This window comes from Oryctolagus cuniculus, chromosome 4, assembly GCF_051225735.1.
Source record: "Oryctolagus cuniculus isolate XC-2025 breed Fujian yellow rabbit chromosome 4, ASM5122573v1, whole genome shotgun sequence".
Taxonomy (NCBI): Eukaryota; Metazoa; Chordata; class Mammalia; order Lagomorpha; family Leporidae; genus Oryctolagus; species Oryctolagus cuniculus.
In genome coordinates, this window is record NC_142870.1 from 60,837,273 (window position 1) to 60,858,052 (window position 20,780).

At 39.5% G+C, this 20,780-nt stretch overlaps 1 protein-coding gene across 12 annotated transcripts in view; it reads right to left on the reverse strand.

Moving 5' to 3' along the window:
- The window catches only part of CBLB (Cbl proto-oncogene B), a 234,226-nt gene extending 213,983 nt beyond the window's left edge, over window positions 1-20,243 (reverse strand). For 4 of the 12 annotated variants that reach the window (XM_070072028.2, XM_070072027.2, XM_070072026.2 and 1 more), the window contains exons 1-3: window positions 20,092-20,228; window positions 18,564-18,745; window positions 2,732-2,982 (exon numbers count right to left, since the gene is read on the reverse strand). In XM_070072028.2, coding sequence (XP_069928129.1) covers window positions 2,732-2,982; window positions 18,564-18,731 — 419 coding nt within the window. In that variant the 5' untranslated portion in view covers window positions 18,732-18,745; window positions 20,092-20,228. Of the gene's footprint in view, window positions 1-2,731; window positions 2,983-18,563; window positions 18,746-19,447; window positions 19,569-19,780 lie in introns of those variants that run through there. The other 8 variants (XM_051819103.3, XM_051819102.3, XM_051819101.3 and 5 more) reach the window with 3 other exon arrangements.
- Between the last annotated feature and the right edge of the window lie 537 nt (window positions 20,244-20,780).

The window sequence follows — 20,780 nt, forward strand, 5'->3', positions numbered from 1 at the left end:
TGATACTTACAACACAGAGAAGACAGCAAAGAAGGCATAGAGGTGCCTCACTGTGATTAGACTGCATTAATCCACCTTTCAACCAAAACTTACAGGAGTCCCCAAGTAAATGCTGCCTCATAAAAAGGCAAAATTAGTAAATAAAATGCTACTTACAAAACATCAAACTGAGTTAGAAAATATTTTAGTTTTCTATGGAAGATGTAAAACTTGCCACATCACATATTATTACATACAATCAAAATTCAATATGCACTCAAATCTCTAGAGTGAGAAGTTACAGTCTAAAATATAAAAATTAATGAAAGATTTAGTTGGACCGGGAAGAGTTTCAGCCCTTTTAAATTTAAGTAAGAATTATAAAGACATCTGTTAACAAACCTAGTTTTATTACATCAATGGCAGAACTACAAAGTGAAATATACAGTTATAACATCAACACCTGGCTTCCCATAACTGTGGCTATTCTGGAAAAAGTCTGTGAGAATAAACAATTGTTTTGATATTTTTCTACCTACTTCTGGTAACTTAGAGCAATCCAAATTCTAGTTGGGAGTTCCAGAGTTTTAATGCTGTAAAGTTAAACAGCAACCGGAAGATTGACCATCCTCACGATGTATAAACTGTGGTCCAAGAACATTAAGTGATAAGCTCAGAGTTATATTAATTGGTTAGCATTCGAGGAGTATGTTAGGATTTATCACTAATTGAGAGAATAAATATTTATGCCACTTTACATTGGGAAGGGCAGTTCTAGGTTTGAATTTGATGGTTTTTCATGCTCTGAGTATTTAGCCAGTATTTATAAACAGCTTGAGAGTGTCTACATACCTAGATAACAGAGTTTTCTGTCATACAACCTATGCTATCTTAGACTAAATGTGGCTTGTTTTTCCTATCCAAAAAAGGTAAAGGTTTCTTAAAGAGACTTTCCTATATGTGGGAAAACTAAAATCTAGAGAAGTGTATTAAACTAAAACTCAATTTAACTACTATGTTATGTCATTACAATTTACATTAGTTTTCCAATTGGAAACAGATGACCACTGTCAGTGAATACTCTAGGTATGCCAGAAGTAGCCCAGAAACCGAAAACTATCATTTTCTATATTTGGTTTAAGACAGAGCCTGATGTTTAACATTGAAACAGTGAAACAACATTAATGAATTTACACCAAGAATCCTGGTTCTAAAACAAGGGCTGAGTTTCTAATATTCAATCTGTGTTACCCTTGTCCAGTTTCTCACTTAGCAAAGTATGGAGATCTAGACTATATCTCCTATTCCAATCTACCATCCCTGCAGACACTGTCTCCACTATAAATGTTACTGCGGATGTGGAACATCACAAACTCTCATCCATTACTGGTGGGAATGCAAAATGGAGTCCCTTTGGAAGACAGTCTAGGGGCTTCACACAAAGTGAAACATGAGCATATCACACAATCCAGCAATCATTGTCCTAGGAATTTGCCCAAATGAGACAAAAGCCTAAGTCCACACAAAACTTGCACCTGAATGTTTATGGCAGCTTTATATACAACTGACAAAATGCTTAGAGATTAAAATATTCTTCAGTAATTGAGAGGAAAAAACAATCTGTAGTATAATCACACAATGGGATATTACAGAGGGAATACAGGGAAACAAGCTATCAAAAGTCACAGAGGAACCCTAGATTTATATTGTGAAGTAAAAAAGAATCTAATCTAATCTGAAAAGGCTACTTATTATATTTATCCAGGCAATATAACATTGCAGAGAAGGCAAAACTAGACCAATAGTTTTAAAAACCAGCAGTTGTCTGGGATTCAGAAGGTGGGGAATTGGGAAGGGGTCCATGAAAAGGTAAAATCCAGGGCATTTTCAGGAGAGTGAAATTATTTGATATGATACTGTAATGGTAGATATATGCTACTACACATTTCTGAACCTTAGACTCATTCAACACAAAGACTGAGCCCTAATGGTGACTTTAGTCAACAGAATGTATTAACATTAATATATTGCTAAATTTTAGATATAAACTCCCCACTCATGTATCTATGTACTTATCTGACTGATTCAGTCTCTACAGAATACCCTAATACTATTCCTATACTGTAACAAATACAACCAGGTAATGCAAGATGTGAATAGGTGAAACCTCTTGTGAGGGGGAGGGAGAATTCAAAACTCTACTTTCTTTGTGATTTTTCTGTGAATTTAAAGCTGATCTGGGGCTGGTTAAGCCGCTGCTTGCAATGTCAGAATCCTTTATGAGAACTGGTTATAGTCCCAGCTACTCCACTTCCAAACCAGCTCCCTGCTAATATGCCTTGGAAGGCAGCTGAAGATGGCCCGACTGCTTGGGTCCCTGTGACCCATGCAGGACACCCAGATGGAGTTCCAGACTCCTGGCTTCAGCCTGACCCAGCGCTAGCTGTAACAGCCATTTGGGGAATGAACTAGCAGAAGGAAGCTCTCTCTCTCTCTCCTTCTCTCTGTTTCTCCCACTCTTTGTCACTCCGCCTTTCAAATAAATAAATAAATCTTTAAAGGGAAAGAAAAGCTGATCTAACAATAGTCAATCTAAAAAATAATACTGTTTCCTGAACTAGCTACTACCATCAATAAGTATGTGTAAAACAAATAATGCACAAACTGAATCACATTTTCGCCAAAACAATGGTGACATTAAGTTAACTATAAAACACTGAGGAAAAAACAACGAAAAAGGAAATACCCTCACCTGTCCTGCGACTGTTCTTCATACATCCGCTCCTTGCCTTCTTTAAACAGCCTTATTGCCCGTTTTGACTTTTTCATTAGACTGTCAATGTAGATTTTAAAATATTCATTCTCACTGAGTTGGGCAAGTTTCTGGTTGTCATCATATTTACTCAATATAAGTCGCAAATGTTGGTATGTATCAGGTAAAATATCAAGAATATACGGTGGACTATTTTTCAACTGAAGCTTGGGATTTTGGCACAGTCTCACCTAAAAACAAAGACAAAAGTAAAGTTATTTGTATAAACTATAACTCTTTCATAGAAAATGAAGATTTGTAAAACTGTATCTTACTTCTTAATTTTCCAAAATGAAAATGATGACCTTAAATTATTGTCTTAAATTACAAAGAGCTGGGAAACATTCACATTTGTCTTAACACACTTACATCCTATTTCTGTCTATATCCCATCCTTACTTTCAAATCACTAAAGTTTTAACTCTCTTCTACAACATCCCATTGCACACTATCTTACTAGAATTCTAGTGTGTCTTTTTTTAATAAAAATGGGGAAATGGATCTTTTCTGTTTGTTCCAATATCTCACATTTAGACACGATTTATTATACTGAACTCCCAGCTAAAGCTTTCCCAGAGTGTTTAATTAATATTTTGATGTATTTTCCAAAACCCTCAGGAGACTCATACAAAGAGGTATAATTCTAATAACTGAGTTATTAAGCAGTAAACAGGTGTCAGGTCAGAACAAGTCTCTTAACCACCCCCCATGCTGTCTCCCATGCCTATAAACATGTGGTATCTAACGGTTCAGTCATTCCATCAGGTGCCACCCAACCACTGGGGCGTTCAGGGCTGCCTGCAGAACTGAAAATACCTTCTGCCAGCAAAAAAAAAAAAAAAAGGTAGTAACTCAACTAGATACCATATTTACTTCTACATGCTCAGCTCATGATTTAGTCACAAATAAGAAGCCTACCTCATTTTACCCCTTCAGGCAGGGTATAAAGAATGCTACCATTAATCTGTTAAATGAAATCACTTGGAACCACACTACAGCATGCATATCGGGCACAGAAAGTCAAATGTGCTAACAGGCTGGTCAAGCGCAAGCTTTGGGGTCCCTCAGATATACAGGCCCCTTCTAAGGCCCTCATCCTGGCTTTGTTTTCTGTAGAATTTTCATGAGCAAGATATTTTAAACACATTTTGTGAACATTTCTTTTTCCAGCATGATTTCCTTCCTATCACACTTAGCCTCTTGTTGGCTGGCAGTGGAGAAGCCATGGACATGACTGGAGTGTGGTTAGCGGGAACTTGAAGACATATTTAGTGTAGGCTTAGAGGAAGGTAATGCGGGGCATGCAGTCACTTCTGGAAATAGCGAAATTATTGTTAGCAGTCCCAGTAAAAGTGAAGTATACCAGGCACAGAAAGAAAAATACTCTATGATCTCACACGTGGATCTAAAAACAAGAAGTCAAATAAACAGAGACGGAGACTAGAATGGTGGTAACTGGGGCAGGGAGCAGGAGGAAATAGGAAGAAGGGCAAAGGGTACAAATTTGCAGTGAAGAAGGATGACTAAGTCCGGACCCCTATCAGACAGCATGAGGACTGTGGCTAATGATAATGGTATTACATACTGAAAATTTGCTAAGACAGTTGGATTTTGGTGTTCTTAACATACACAAAAAATTAATTAATGGATCGTAATGAATATGCTTATTGGAGTGTATTAATCATTTTACTTATGTATATTTAAATGCCTGACATATGCAATTTTTAATTTAAACAAAAATTTTTTGAAAGAAGAAAGTACTTCAAATGCCCACAGTGCTAAAGCTCCAAGTCAAGTCTGGCAATTTGAATGTGTCTCATAGGATCCAGCTTTGAAAACACATATGGTAATGGGAGATAATTAAAGTATAAAATTTATATAGTCAAAATTGACCTTAGAATATTTCACTGATATTTGTGTGTCTATTAGCTTTATAAAATTTATAATATGATGTTTTTCTCTCTAAAGAAAATCCACTTCATATCTAATTTTATATTTGTAATTTATTTATTCTTTATCTTTAGAATGATGCCTCTAAACTGTATGAGTTTCAATTCTATAAAACATGGATCCTCCCCTAGATACTCATGAAAACACCAGAGACCACAGAAAATAGTTGAACTGTCATAATTTCAAGAATGACAAACACAATCAATCAAAGAAACAACAAATGAAAAACTCATGATCTCATCTGATTTATTTAAGAAATCACTCCCCAAATGCTCACAATGGCCAGGGCTGGGCCAGGTGGAAGGCAGGAGCCCATACAGGTGCAGGGGTCCAATCACTCAGGCCATCTTCCATTGCCTTCCATTGCATCAAAGATGTGGCAGACCATGGTTTACCCCACTGAGCCACAACACCAGATTCATCCACTTCTATTATTAACCCAGGATATTATTATAACTTTTCTCTTTTCACACAGTGCTTATAACAGAACTACTTAGCACACGGTATATAACTAATAAATAAATGGTTGGACTAGTTGACTAATTCTGAGAAAAAACATATACATGAATGTGAATTTTTTATACAGAGTTTGCATTACTCATCTGATTTTTCATGATTGACTTCTACAAATATTCAGTTAATAACCCAAAGGCGTGGGCTTAATTTAAATATAACAGTATTATTCTGACCTCTAAAAATTTTTATTGAAAATGCAAGATGGTAGGGACGGCACTGTGTTGTACTGGGTTAAAGCCCTGGCCTGGAGCGCCGGCATCCCATATGGGCTCCAGTTCTAGTCCCTTCTGCTCCTCTTCCAATCCAGCTCTCTGCCATGGCCTGGGAAAGCAGTATAAGATGGCCCAAGTCCTTGGGCCCCAGCACCCATGTGGGAGACCTGGAAGAAGCTTCTGGCTCCTGGCTTTGGATTGGCACAGCGCTGGCCGCTGCAGCCATTTGGGGAGTGAATCAGCAGATGGAAGACCTCTCTCTGTCTCTACCTTTCTCTGTTACTCTTTCAAATAAATAAATCTATTAAAAAAAGAAGAAGAAAATGTAAGATGGTATATCATTTATTAAATAAAATCAATCCCTGCAGCTCAATTCACAATAGCTTAGACCTGGAAATCAACCTAAATGCCCATCACAGTAGACTGGGTAAAGAAATTATGGGATATGTACTCTAGAGAATACTATACAGCAGTAAAAAACAATGAAATCCGGTCATTTGCAACAAAATGGAGGAATCTGGAAAACATCATGCTGAGTGAAATAAGCCAGTCCCAAAGGGACAAATATATTATGTTCTCCCTGATCGGTGACAACTAACTGAGCACCAAAAAGGAAACCTGTTGAAGTGAAATGGACACTATGAGAAACAATGACTTGATCAGCCCTTGTCCTGACTGTCAAGGAACAACTTAATATTTTATTCCTTTTAGTATTTTTTTGTTCTACTTAATACTATTGGTTGAACTCTTTAATTAACACACAATTATTCTTAGGTGTTTAACTGAAAAGTGATCCCTGTTAAATATAAGAATGGGAATAAGAGAGGGAGGAGATGTACAGTTTGGCACATGCTCAATCAGACTTGCCCCAAACGGTAGTTAGAAATGTACCAGGGGATTCCAATTCAATCCCCTCAAGTTGGCATGTACCAATGCCATCTCACTAGTCAAAGTGATCAGTTTCAGTTCATAACTGATCATAATGATAGGATCAAGAGTCAAAGGGATCACATAAACAAGACTAGTGTCTGCTAATACTAACTGACAGAATTAAAAAGGGAGAGAACGATCCAACATGGGAAGCGGGATACACAGCAGACTCATAGAATGGCAGATGTCCTAAACAGCATTCTGGCCTCAGAATCAGCCCTTAAGGCATTCAGACCTGGCTAAAAAGGCCCATGAGAGTATTTTAGGCATGGAAAGCCAAGACACTCTGGGGGAGGGGGGGGACAACCCTAAATGAAAGATCTCTGTGAGTGAGATCCCAGTAGAAAGAACAGGCCACCAAAGAAGTAGGTACCTTTCTCTGAAGGGAGGAGACAACTTCCACTTTGACTATGACCTTGTCTAAATAAGATCGGAGTTGGCAACTCAAAAGGCTTCCATAGCCTCTCATGATAAGAGTCTCGGGTGATTACTGACGCCATAAACAAGAGTGTCAATTGTTAAATCAACAACAGGAGTCACTGTGCACTTACTCCCCATGTAGGATCTCTGTCTTTATTGTGTTGTACAATGTGAATGAATGCTATAACTAGTACTCAAATAGTACTTTACACTTTGTGTTTCTGTGTGGGTGCAAACTGTTGAAATATTTACTTAATATATACTAAATTGATTTTCTGTATATAAAGATAATTGAAAATGAATTTTGATGTGAATGGAATGGGAAAGGTAACAGGAGATGGGAGGGTTGCAGGTGGGAGGGAAGTTATGGGGGGAAGAAGCCACTGTAATACAAAAGGTGTACTTTGGAAATTTATATTTATTAAATAAAAGTTTAAAAAATAAAATCAACTCCTATGAAAGTAGTTATACTATGTTCCTAAATTTGTATAAATGAAATGCATGAAGTTTGTATTCCTTAAATAAAAGGTTTCTAGGTTAAAATAAAAGTATAAACAAGCTGATACAGCATTTCCTCATTCATTGATATACTCAGTAAAGCTCATTCTACCCTAAAGACTGATTAAGTTCTATAGATGTCAATGATGTAACAAATCCTGGCTGAAATAAATAGGATATGGTTTTTCAATTCTTTAAACCAAAAGATACTATTGCAATAACAAAGAAATTTCAAGGACACTTCCACCAATATCCTACAACACTTACAATTTAATTTCAGCAACATAAAAGCTGGTAAGACACATCACAGACTGATCAATTATTAACTTCTTGTTAGGGGACCAAGCAACTTCAAATTCATTTCCTCTGCTGGTGAATAATTGAACTGATAAACATTTTTTAAAAATTCTCAAATATTTTTATCATACATTTCTAATAACCATGCATACATACAGTACTTTTAAATTTTACAGATATGTAAATCATTATTGTCTTTTTGTAAGATTAATTTTTATTTTGCTTGAAAGGCAAAGTTACAAAGAAAGAGCAAGGGAGAAAGAGAAATCTTCTATCCACTGGTTCACTCCCCAAATGTCTGTAATGGGCAGCTGGACTAGGCAGAAGGCAGGAGCCTGGGTCTCCCATGTAGGTGGCAGGGGCATAAGTACTGGACCATCTTCTACTGCCTTCCAAGGTGCTTCAGCAGGGAGATGGATCAGAAGTAGAGCAACTAGGACTCAAACCAGTGCCTATATAGGATGTGGCCATCACAGGTGGCAGCTTAACCCACTGTGCCACAGTCCTGGCCCCTAATTCACTATCTTCTACTTCTCATTTGTTTTATGTTAGATTATAATTCCACATAGAAATGTATTGCTGTACTGGGTAAAATGATTTTAATAACTACTACATGCCAGGTACTAAGCTTAGTGCTAGAAAATTATAGATGATTAGATCACACTTCCTGCCTTAAGGAGTCTGGCAACAGAGACCTAGTTCTCTATAATTAACTTACAAGCGAAATAATTCTTGCTCTAAGGGATCTTAGTAAAGATCCCATCCAATCCATTCACTTCCAGATAAAGAAACTAAGAACTACAAGATTAAGGGACTATTAAAAAAGCATTAATCCAAAGCAAGAGCCTGCATCTTTTCAATCGCAGGCTGATCCTCTTTCCAACTGTATCACAATTTAATTAGAATTAGGCACAGTGAATGATCCCTTCTAAACTCAGTCATATCTTTTATTTTATTCCATGGGTAAAGTTACATGAAAACCAAGATCCATTTGTTAATTCAACAAATGTTTATGCCTCACTGTTTCACACCTTAGGGAAGACGTAAAGGATAAATCACAGTTCCTCCCTCAGGGAGTTGTGTAGGGGAAAGATGGGTGGCTATGAAAGAATTACAAGAGGATTTAAGGTTGTGATGGAGCAAAGTACAAAATGATACAGGAAAAAAGCAGCACCTCATTCATATCCACAAGAGTATGAAGAAAAACACAGATATATTTATCAAAAGAAATATTCCAGGCAGAGGGATATGTAGACCTCAGAGGCACCAAAGAGCAAAACACATTGAGAGGGATGTACATGAGTTATTCTAAAAGGAAAACTCACAGGAAGGCTGTGAATGAATGGGGGACCAGAAATAGAGGGGAGACCTTCCATCAAAGCTGTATAGACTACATTGTTTTCTAAACTTGCACTTGGGAAAGTATGACTTAGAATACTAAATTACTGTAGTTATTGAGTGTGCACAGTTCATCAGTTGGATTACTATTAAATCCTGTGATTTATGACAGCTCCTACTAAAAATGAATATCCCTGTACCAGTACTATGACTTCTAAGCAGATCAAATTCAATTCCATCCAATAAATATTTATTGAATGCTATGTACAAGAAACTACAAAAGTCACAGAGAAAAATTGCTTTTCTAAAAACAGAATATTAAGGACAAAACTCAAGTTCACCCCAAGGTTCAAGTTTATTTCAAATGACTTATACCTCTTCTGGAAATACCTAAGTTGTTTCCTAGATTTTTTTTTTTTTTTTTTTTGACAGGCAGAGTGGATAGTGAGAGAGAGACAGACAGACAGACAGAGAGAAAGGTCTTCCTTTTGCTGTTGGTTCACCCTCCAATGGCCGCCACGGCTGGCACGCTGCGGCCAGCGCACCATGCTGATCCGAAGCCAGGAGCCAGGTGCTTCTCCTGGTCTCCCATGGGGTGCAGGGCCCAAGCACTTGGGCCATCCTCCACTGCCTTCCCAGGCCACAACAGAGAGCTGGCCTGGAAATGGAGCAACCGGGACAGAATCCGGCGCCCTGACCGGGACTTGAATCCGGTGTGCTGGCACCGCTAGGTGGAGGATTAGCCTATTGAGCCACGGCACCATGTTTCCTAGAATTAAAGTTGGTCCCAACACTAAACAGTTTTCAGAAGGAAAAATTTTACAGTCTTATTATACAACTATGACATTTTAGGGCGCTAATATATAATTTTTTTTCATTAGGAATATAATTGTTATCTTTTGAACTAAAAGGAAAATATTTAGTATTTGAATTATACTGAAAACTCCATTATAGTCATTGACTTAAAGGATTTTACAGTCCTAAAAAGGACCTTGGAAATCACCAAGATTAATTTCCTCATTTTGACACACCAATACTAAAACACAGAAATGGCACCTACCTAAGATTACTGCTCAGAACCTTGATGTCTGGCCTTACATACTCACCACACCAGTACATAACAGTCTCTTGTATTTGTTTAAATGTGTGTAAAGATGTTTATGGAGGCTCTGTGTACATGCATTCTGCATTATTTCATCCATATTCTTTAAAATATTTAATATGTGCATAATATGCATATTTTAATATATATTCACATAAATATATATATATATATATTCCACCACATCAAAGATACAAATATAAGACGAGAATTTACTTCTGCTATAAAAATTTCCAAAGCTACTAATTATTCTTGGAACAGCCCTGCATTTATAGAGATTTCTGACTGTAACTTAATTAAAAATTCCAGGCAAAAGGTACTAAAGTAGTGGTAGATCAGCTAACATATTTCTTGCAAATAAGGTCCAAATCAGTTCTTTAAATAAATGAAAGAAATTCTAGCAAAGCTAATGGGAATTTCAACAGTAAGGAAGTGTGTCTATACTATAAAAGATTTTCATTCTAAAGCACAACTCACTTCATGGAGCATTCAGTTAAATGAATCAAGTCATGTACTGTCAAAATAAGTATCCCATTTTAAAGGACAGTATGGAAATCCCAGTCTTCCTATGAATGTTATAATAGATTTCTTATAGCAGTTACAAAAAGTGTATCATTATAGTAAAAATCATCTAAGACTTATTTGGGTTCATTCCATTTCAATTCAGCAAATCATTGAATATATGAGTATGAAAATATACAATGTAAAAAAATAATAGAACACCATATAAACTGGTCAAAACAAAGCATATAAAACTGGTTATGAGTCTAACAGATTAATTATAATAGAGTTTGAATAGAGCAGTCAATTCCTTTAGTTTTAAATGGCAGTTTGTTCAGAAGACTGATGTAAGGACAACACATAAATCAACCAGTTGTAGTTAAAACATCAGCTGTGTATTCATCTGTTCACTATCCGTCTTCCAAACGAGAACGGAACTTCCTTTAAGGCGAAGACTGTATGTATCTTCCTCACTGCTCTATCTCCAATACCCAACATAGGACTCTCCAAATAGTGGATGTGCAATTAACAAAAAGGCATGAACAGGAAGAGAAGAGGATCAGGGCAAGGAAGAATCTCTCAGAATACGTATATTACCAATGTATATCTAAATCTTCACTGAATAAACCTACCTAAAAGTGGGTACAAAATTGGGATGACAATCTGATAGTACCAAATAAACAAGTGAAATATCCTCTTGATTTATTTCCTATGGAAGAGGGAAGCAGCATATTATTTATTCTATGGAGCAGTGTACTTGAATCTCTTCATATCATGAACAAAGACACCAGAATCAAGCAAATCAAGCAAGTCAAAATTGGGCAGGTTTCTCCTTCTGAAAACCTCATTAGGTTATCATAATTCTTAGAAGAATGCAGAATGCTCAGCACACTGCCAAGTACACAGTTAGCACTCACTCACTTTTAGTATTTTTTCTCCTTCCATATTTTATATTCCATCACAACAAGGAGAAATTCCCATAGGTTTTGCAAAGAAGTGAGAATCCAACCGGCCACTTGGCTGGGGATCATGATTTTTTAAAAGTTCTTTTAGCTCAGAAACTTCTTAAAAGTCTAGATTGTTCTATACAGAAAAGCAAGTAATAAAGCTAAGCCCAAATCAGTATCCTTTTCAGCTGACACAGAATCTGATACTTCTTCCAACCCCAAGAGACTCTCAGGAAAAGACAGAGGCATAAAATTATCCAATATTTTAATGGGTAAAATATTAATAACTACTTTTTCATTACTATAGTAAGACAGTACAAATAAGGTTAAGATTAATTAATGAGGTCAATATTATTATAAGGCTATATAAAATGTAGTTGGATATTCTCAATAAGCTGCTTTTGTTACTAAGGGGAAAAAATAACCCAGCAACCTACAAATACATTTTTTAAAGATAAACCTTAAATATATGCTTAAGCACAGCAGACAAAAGTAACACTGTACCATCATTTAAGGCAAGGATGTATTTAAATATTCTTATAGAAGATGAGAACTTATTTCCATTTCAATTTTTTTTACTTGTTTACCCACTTAACTGCTAGAAGACTGACTAAAATATACATTGTTTGTTCCACAAAAAAAATTTTGAAACATGGCCTGGTTTCTGTGTAGCCCAGCTCTAGTTGCTGCAGGCTTTTGGGGAATAATTAAGGGGCAGAAGATATCACTCTCTCACTCCCTCTCTCTCTCTCCTCCCACCGCCCTCAAACTTTCAAATAGAGGAAAATAAATAAAATAAACATCTTTTTAAACATGGCTTAAAGATGACAAATATGATATCATAAATCACTTCCCAAAAATTAAGCATAAAAATTTACAACCTCTCTCAAAACCTCTCCATACATTCTCTCACTTCCTTCTTGTCTTTGCTGAAGATCCATTTATCTACCATGAAGTGAACAATCCTTCACTTGTTCCTAGCCTTCTGCTCCCACATTTTAATCTAGAATGTCACTCCTTCAGTTACTTACACTCCTTCTCATCAGTCTCGCACAATGTGCTTGCATGCACAAATACACATATAGTTCTTTCAATTCTCTTTAAACCCTCAAATTATCAGAACTTTCCTCCTTTCTATTAGCTGTTAAAGTTCTATAATGGTCGTTCAAAAACTGCCATATTAATTTTATTCTAGGCCCATCACAAAGTGAAACTACTCTGCAAAGAGCAAGAATGGCCTCTGGGGGTAGGGGTTTGGCCAAAAGGTGAAGACACCATTTGGGACGCCCACTTCCCATTTAGGATTGTCTGGGTCCAAGTCCCAGATCTGCTCCTAATTCCAGCTCCCTGCTAATGTGTACTCCGGGAGGCAACAGAATATGTGGGTGGCTCAAAATTCTTGGGTCCCCACCACCCACATGAGAGATTCAGGTGGAGTTCCTGGCTCCTGACTTCAGTCTGGCCTAGCCCTAGCCAGTGAATTAGCAGATGGAAGATTTCTTTCTCCCTCAGTCTTCCTCAAATTATTAAATCAATGACTTCTTAAATTTTCACCTCATTTGGTTTTCTCCCTCTGGACTTAGTTCTACCAGAACTTGAAACTAATTTTTTTAAAGCTGCTTTCTAACCAGAAAATCAGTATTCTCTAATTCTTTTTCCACCTCATATATGATTGATTGTTCTTGGTAGGATTCTGTAACCTTCCCTATCATCTAATTATATTCCCTACACATCCCAAAATTCATTCTGCTAACTGTTTTCTCTTACTCCTTCTGCTCTAAGATGGAAATCTCTTGCAGCCCTATGGCTTGAGTTGCTACCTCTATGAACACATCTACCAAACTCATACCTTTCCAATTCTCTCTTGAACTCTATACTCAATTTTCTGACCTCAAAATGAATTTCACGCTAGCTTGTTGAAGTCAGCATGTTCAAAAACAAACATCATATACAAACACCAAACTTCCTCTTTACCCTCCTATGTTCCCTATCTCATTAAGGGCATCACTGCCTTCCGAGTCACTCAGGCTGAAAACCTCAAGGTCACTTTCACTTCACCTTCTTCTTCATCCTCTAACTCTGAAGGGTCACCAAGACCTGCAGAGTTTACCTACAAAATGCCTCCCCCACTAAAACCAACACTTCCTACCTACTGTAAACATTCAGGCCATCTCTCCCTTATTTCTCTTCCAAATGATTTTAATTCCTCTTCTCCAGTATTTCTGCTTTTACGTTTATTTGCTCTTAATTCAACCTTCAAAACTCAGGAGAGGAATGTATCAAAGCACAGCCTTGCTCTTTCCTTTCCCCATTCAAAAGCCTTCTATGTTTATCTGCCCACCAAATATATTTAGTCCAAATTCCTTGACAGAGAAGTCAATGCCTCTATCATTTTCCTCTAACCTTTTCTCACGCAACAGTCTCCCATGACTTCTTCACCCTAACATGCCCTCCGCATCCCTAGAGTCCAAACTCCCTTTACAAACAACCTGATTGTACCTCCCCGTGCTTCACTCCATAGCAGCCTTTCACTACCAGCAAGCAAAATTCACCTCGGCCACGTACTTTGTTATACCACTTTATTTATACCAAGTTACAGCAGTTATTATATTCTACCATGTGGCATGGTTAGCTACAAATATGCCTTTCCATAGTTGGCATTCAATAATGAATGATGAAGTCCACAGATAACATGTAAAGAAATTTTTAAAAGAAGCTGATTCTAAATCTGAATAGTTAAAATTGTGTAAGACTAAAAAGATTACTCATGAAGGCTCCCATTATATAAGTGAACTTCCAAAGGTTCGTGGTAAATGGAATTAAAAGACACATTTATTTTGGAACAAAATAAAATGAAATCTATGGATAGTTTTTTTTTTCCTAATATACATTTTCATTAACTTTTGAAGCTTCCCCCATACAAATGGATTTCAATTTTTGCACCTTAAACTTACCTTCTAATTCCATTTTCCATGAACTTTCACAAGCACTCTTGTATGTATGCCTTATATCACAGGGATTCATGAAAGTAACTCTTTAGGATTCCTTTAAGTATTTTATTTTATCAAAAGCTTTTCCTAGAAGTCACAAGTAGCAAACTTCTGTATACCTCATTTATTTCAATACAAAATTGTCCAGACATCTTTTAAGGTAGTATTGTCACTTATCCAACTCTATTAGTGCCTATGATTCTGTTTAATAACAACAATTTCAACTAGGAAAAGGAAACATGTGAAAAAGAATAATTCAAATAAATTACACTCTCGGTTCAAGGGCTTCAGAGGGTGAGATTCTCAAAACCAACAAATACGAGCAACTGGTACTCAAAATCTAAGTTTTACTCCACACAGGATATTTTCCAGAGACACGAGGTATTCAATTTTCCAAAAATTTATTCTCTTTTCAATATTTGTATATAATCCAAGTTTTTTTCAATTGAGAAACCTTAAACTACATTATGGTCACAGTGGCATTATAAAGGCAGAGAATGAATTATATTTCAAGCTTGACAAATGTACTGAATGTACTTTAGGTAAAAGGCAGGAAACAGTTATTTGGCATCAGCCCTTTTTAAATGCTTTTAAAACTCTTTCAGTAATGTAAGTTCAAATACATGACAGGGACAGCAAGACAAAAACGTAGGCAGGTACTCAACCTGCTTGCTCTTTAGCATCAATTAATTATTTTCTAATGTCCTGAGCATCCATGTACACTCAGTACATTTAGCATCTAGTAGATGGAAAATTGTTTCTTCTATTTTCCATCACCTGGCTAAGACTCTTGTGAAAACCACACTCAGGAACCTCACATTAATAAATTATCATTCCGACCATACTGATTAGCAGTCATTTCCTTACCCTCACCTCAGCATTTCCAACAATGTGAGAAGGCTGTTCCTGAAAGGCAATGTCCAGCCGAATTCACCAAGAAAACTATCTGAACAGTGGCCAGAACAACAAGGTGCGTGGTCTCTACTTTGCTCCTGCTGTAGTTTGGGTCTGTGTTACGGCCCTTTCCATACTATATGGCAACTACTTACCTATATGCCTGGCTCTGATGCTCCCTGACAGGTCAATAGCAGTGTTACCTCGTTTCTAGTTTTGCATCCTCAAAATCAAGCACTCAGGAACACAGTAGACCCTCAGTAAACGTATTATTAAGCTTTCCAGAAACCCTGTCTCTTGTAACAGCTTTGAAACATATTCATTTCATTTTAGCTGTATCTGAACCTAGCATGTAATAGTTCTGTCACTGTATCAAATACTTTGGGTCAGCTACTGACTTTGACACAAGAGCTTAGTACAAAAAATGTGTCTTAATGGAATGCCTAAGGATATGCTACTAGTCCGTTTCTCAGTATATGCACTATGCTAACTCCGTACAAAACACACTACATCTTACAAAGTACAGAACTCAGTGACACTGCAGAACAATCCTGCTCTCTGCAAACAGAGCAATTAGTTGGAACTGGAATCTCAGCAGATCATTTTAAATCCTTGAGGCCATGTATGGTGAAACTACAGACATACTAGATACTTCCCTTGTAGTCTAAAATTGCTTCATTATCTACTGCAAAATAATTTCCTTTACCTTGTAGGTAGCTAGGACATGGTGAATTGAATATTATTTTCACATTATGAGGACCTATTTTGTAAAAAGGCTTCTAGAGAAAACTATGCTCACTATATACTTTACCTTGCCTTTTCCTTAACAATTGCACTTGCAGGTTGTTATTTTCTATTATTCATAACATAAACTCAATCATTGCAGTATTTTCAAAAACAGGGAACGTGTCAAGGGATTATCTTTTGGACTAATAATAAAGTTTGTGATGTAATCACCAGGAGAATGTTGATATTATGAACCGCTTCCTTCACCACTGACAAATAAGAAAAGATAAACACTGAGGGATGCCTCAGTGAAACTCCATCCTGTCAGCTAGTTATTACCAACGCCTTTCCATTACTATGTGATGGAGAAACAAACACGTTGAACTCTTTTATAATAATCATGCGATTTTTCTCCACAAAGCCCACAGTTGCATTCACAAACTGACACAATCATTTTCATTACTTGACAAATAATGTAGACAAACAGGGAGCACCACAGCAACCCTTTTGCCAACACCCACACCCTCATCCCACTAAGTAGAGACTCTGGATAACAGATTTCTTTGTGAGTCAAGTTCCTCAGAAAGGTTAAACCCAAACTCACAACAGGGTTAATAAGATAAATAATGGCAGATGTTTAACTATCAGATAACCATCCTTTTTACCCTAACTCATGGTGAAATAATTAACAGTTGGTAAAAGTTTGGTTCATAACAAATTATAGACCAAAATTAAAAACTTTTCAATGTTTCAAAAATAATGCATTTATAGTAACCATCACTCACCACTTCCCTATATAAAACTTTTTGATTTGATGTTCTAACACTCAATCATAAATACATAAATTTTGACCACTCAAAGAGTGGGAGTAGGAAGGGAGGAGCATCTCCTTGTAGAATCTGATTCATTAGTTGACCAACTACATATGAGATAAGTTAGAGAGAATCTTGAATCCCTTCTCTTACCTGCAACTAAAGATTTAAGCAATGAGAGTGGCCTTCAAATGTCTACTCTGTAGAAAAGCAAAGACAGCTAGTATTGTGTCTGCCAAACATAACCACTTTTTCCAACTGCATAGTCCTCACTCTGAAGAATCCAGTGGTAAACTCAGAACTTGACTCCCAAGCAGCAGTCGCAATGTTCTGCCACTATGACATCACTCTGTCTGGAGCACTTTAATGTAACAATTTGAATACATTGGCAGAAGCTTAAATAGGTCACACTGAGGCTGAAAACTAAGGATATTTATCAGTCAGGATCATTTTGGCTCTGCTGTTAACACCATTGGCCACGGACTGTCAGGCCCATCATTCATCTATCTGCTCTTCCCACAAAGATAGAGGAAAGGAAAATAAGCCTTGTCACCCTCCTGTACTCTTCACACACAGCCACAAACCAAAGCAAAGGGGAATGCTACCATGTGCTTTCCCCAGGCTCTGACATACCCCTGACAAAAGAATATTTTTCAAAAACTGCTTTTATATAATCATAAAAGCACCAAAAACTCTGCCTCGACTAAATGCATAATTACCCCTAAATATCTAAGGCATAAAGCCATAAACGCTTCGAAGATTTACCAATATATAGGAGACAGTGCCTCTGCTTTAAAAGCAAGAACTATTAATTGTTGCAAAGCAGCAAGCTACATCTTAATCACATTTCATGATCCTACTTGTTACTGACAGCTACAGTTTTACAGTAGATTCCTGGAAGGCACTCAGGCTCCATTTCTAACTGGCCTTCCCTGAGTCCTGGCAACCAGCTTGATTTCTTCTGGTGAAATGAGAGTTCATCTGAAAGCAACATGCAGAAACCACAGAAGCTTCTGATATTCTCAGCTCCACCACCCCCAATATAAATTTTCCTTTCACAACAAACAATGTGCAGCCAAAAGGTTTCCTGTTTCAAAATGGAATAGTAGATGAAAGAAACTGTAACTCTTCCATTAACAATAAAGTTTCTTAATGAAGATGAACTCTCCGAGATGAAGATGGAAACTCTCAAATACTGTTTCCTTACTAAAGGATGAATCTGGTTCTTCCCCCCAGTAAATCAGCTTCCGCATAATACATGTGGCTGTCTTGAGTGGTCTATTAGAGACTTGAGTTATTTGCTTGTCCTCTTTTGTTATCTAAGAGCAACACAACCTCACATAAGCCAGAACAAATACTTCCAAACTCTACTAGGGTCATACACGCAGAAAAAGCAGCCAATGGCGAAATCGCTGCATATCTGAGTCACATAGAAGAACTCTCAACCTTGAAAAGTTGGACAAAAAAAAAGTCTCTACACTGAATCCAACGTCTCAAAACACAGAGTGGAAATAAGAAAAACAGTCAACACAAATTCACAGACTGCTGCTTGAGCAATAGTTCTTCATTAAGACTATGCATAAATTTGGAGAAACGGCATCCAGGGTGAAGATGGCTGGCACAGGGACACAGAACTCACCACTTTGTCCATGAGCTTCCAAGTTTTCTCCACAGTCCTGCGATCTGCTGCCGCTTGCTTAGGGGGTCCCACTGCATCCTGAATCGCATCGATAATGCCCAGGATTCGACCTTTCCGGGGGTTTCCTCCTCGACCACCAGGGTTCCTGCCATTCATAGAATTTGCCATCTGGAATCTTAGTCCTTTGAAAGAGCAGATTTAAAAGGAGAAAAGTTAGCTGGGTACTAAAATATTGGCCCAACACAAAACGGAACAGGCTAACTTGCACCTATCACATCCCCCTCCAACAACGAGAACAAAACCAAGGGTCCCGGACTCAACTTTTCAGTTAAGTGTGTAAATTCACACTCTCCATCTCCACGTACAACAAACCTAGGAGCGGCGATGCTACATCTACCTTCAGAACGCTGAGAATTAAAGATGCATCCAGGCTTAACTTCTACCCAACTTCTAACAAAAAGACAACTTTACATAGAGCTCCTCTAACCAGATCCTAACACAGTGCGCGCCCCCTTCCTGGCTTCATCCTAACTCAAAGTACTGGAGCAAGGGTAACTTTCAGTACATTTAGGAGCCTCACTGGGAAACCTCACTTTTCATTCAGCCGGGGGCTCGCCAAGTTATATAAACGTAAAGATTATCTTCCACTAGCAAACGGAAGGGACACGTTGGTGATCAACAAAGGCACAGAGCTTGGATTTCCCCCGCTAAAACCACCCAGGACGGACACAGGAATACACTGCTCTTGAAACAAACACCGTTAAGTAGTTATCCCAGAGAAGCCAAAGGAGCCAACAAACAGCCTGTTTGAAAAGAGAGGGTGGGAAAACTGACAAGAGCGCCGCGAAAGCAGAGTTCACTTCGCCCGGCGCCGGGATTCTCACCCAAGGCGCCCGGGGGGCGAGCCAAAGCTTTGTTTCAGGACGTCTGCGCCCCCTCCCTGCTCCGGCCCCGGCCCCGGTCCCAGTCCCGGCCCCGGTCCCGGTCCCGGTCCCGGTCCCCGCCGCTCGCTCTAGGCTGGGGGAGGCCGGCGGACACAGCGAGGACAAAGTGTCCCCTCGCGGCTCCGGCGCCCACAGTCCGGTCCGGCTCCGGCGCTCGGCGCTGCGCCGCGGGGAACTCGGCGCCCGGAGACCGTCTCAATCCCCAGCCGCGCGACGGCTGCCCTCCCTCACCTTCCTCCCCGCGGCCCGCCCCGGGTCCCGGTCTTTAAATACCCCCACTTCGCGCTGCGGACGGCGGCGGTAACAGCAGCTGGAAGCCGGGGCTGTCCCCTGTCCCTCCGTGGCCCGCGCCTGGCTGCCTCCGGGGCCCCCGGCCGGAAAGAAGCGTCGAGTCCCCGGCGCCCCACTGGCTCCTTGCCTCTGGGTGCCGTGGCCGTCCGGACACGCGTGTGCGCGCGCCCCACTCTTCCACGCACGCAGCCCGGGGGCCTGGGCGAGGAGTGTGAGACCGCCGTCACAGCACGCTCCCGAGGAAGCAGCGGCCCGCAGCACCAGCCACCGAGACGTGGGAACGCGACAATTACCGTCCAGACAAATCCACACCCGCTCTCCCCGCCCGCCCGACTCTCGGGGAGGCCCCGGGACGCCGCCGCAGCACTAGCCGGAGGAGGAGACCACTCGCTGGACACCCCACCCCTGGAGCATACACACAGAGACCCAGGCGAGGGGCGGGCCCGGGGGCGGGGCCGCCCTGCCGCCTCGCCAATCTCGCGCGCTCGCGCACTGCCCGACAGCGGACGGAGCCAATGGGCGGGAGGTGCCCGCCCTCCTCGCGCTCCCACCCCGTCCACGTCCTCCACAGTACACAATGGCCCCAAAGGAAGGCCCGCTCGCTGCGCGTCCCAAATAGAAGGAGGCTTAGAGAAATCGGCCTGGACTCCCCAGGGAACAAAAGTGGGAAAGGGAAAGGAAATGAAAGAAACTACACCAGGCACCAGGGAGCTAACCAATAAGGGGTGGGCAGGTGGGCGTGAACATAGGGAGCGGGAGCCCAAGCTGACTGGGGCTACGAGGCGGGACTTCCTGCTTCGCTCACCTTCCCCGTCTTTTGTTTCATAGCAACAGAGTAGAGGCTGGAAGGGTGTTGCTTCCCTGCTCTGGGCGGGTCTGAGGCTGGAGAAATTCATCTCCCTAGGGCTGCCAAACTCTTTTACCCAGGATAGCGGCCAAACAGGTCTAAGACGTTGCTTTTTGTTGGCTGTCAAAAAAGAGT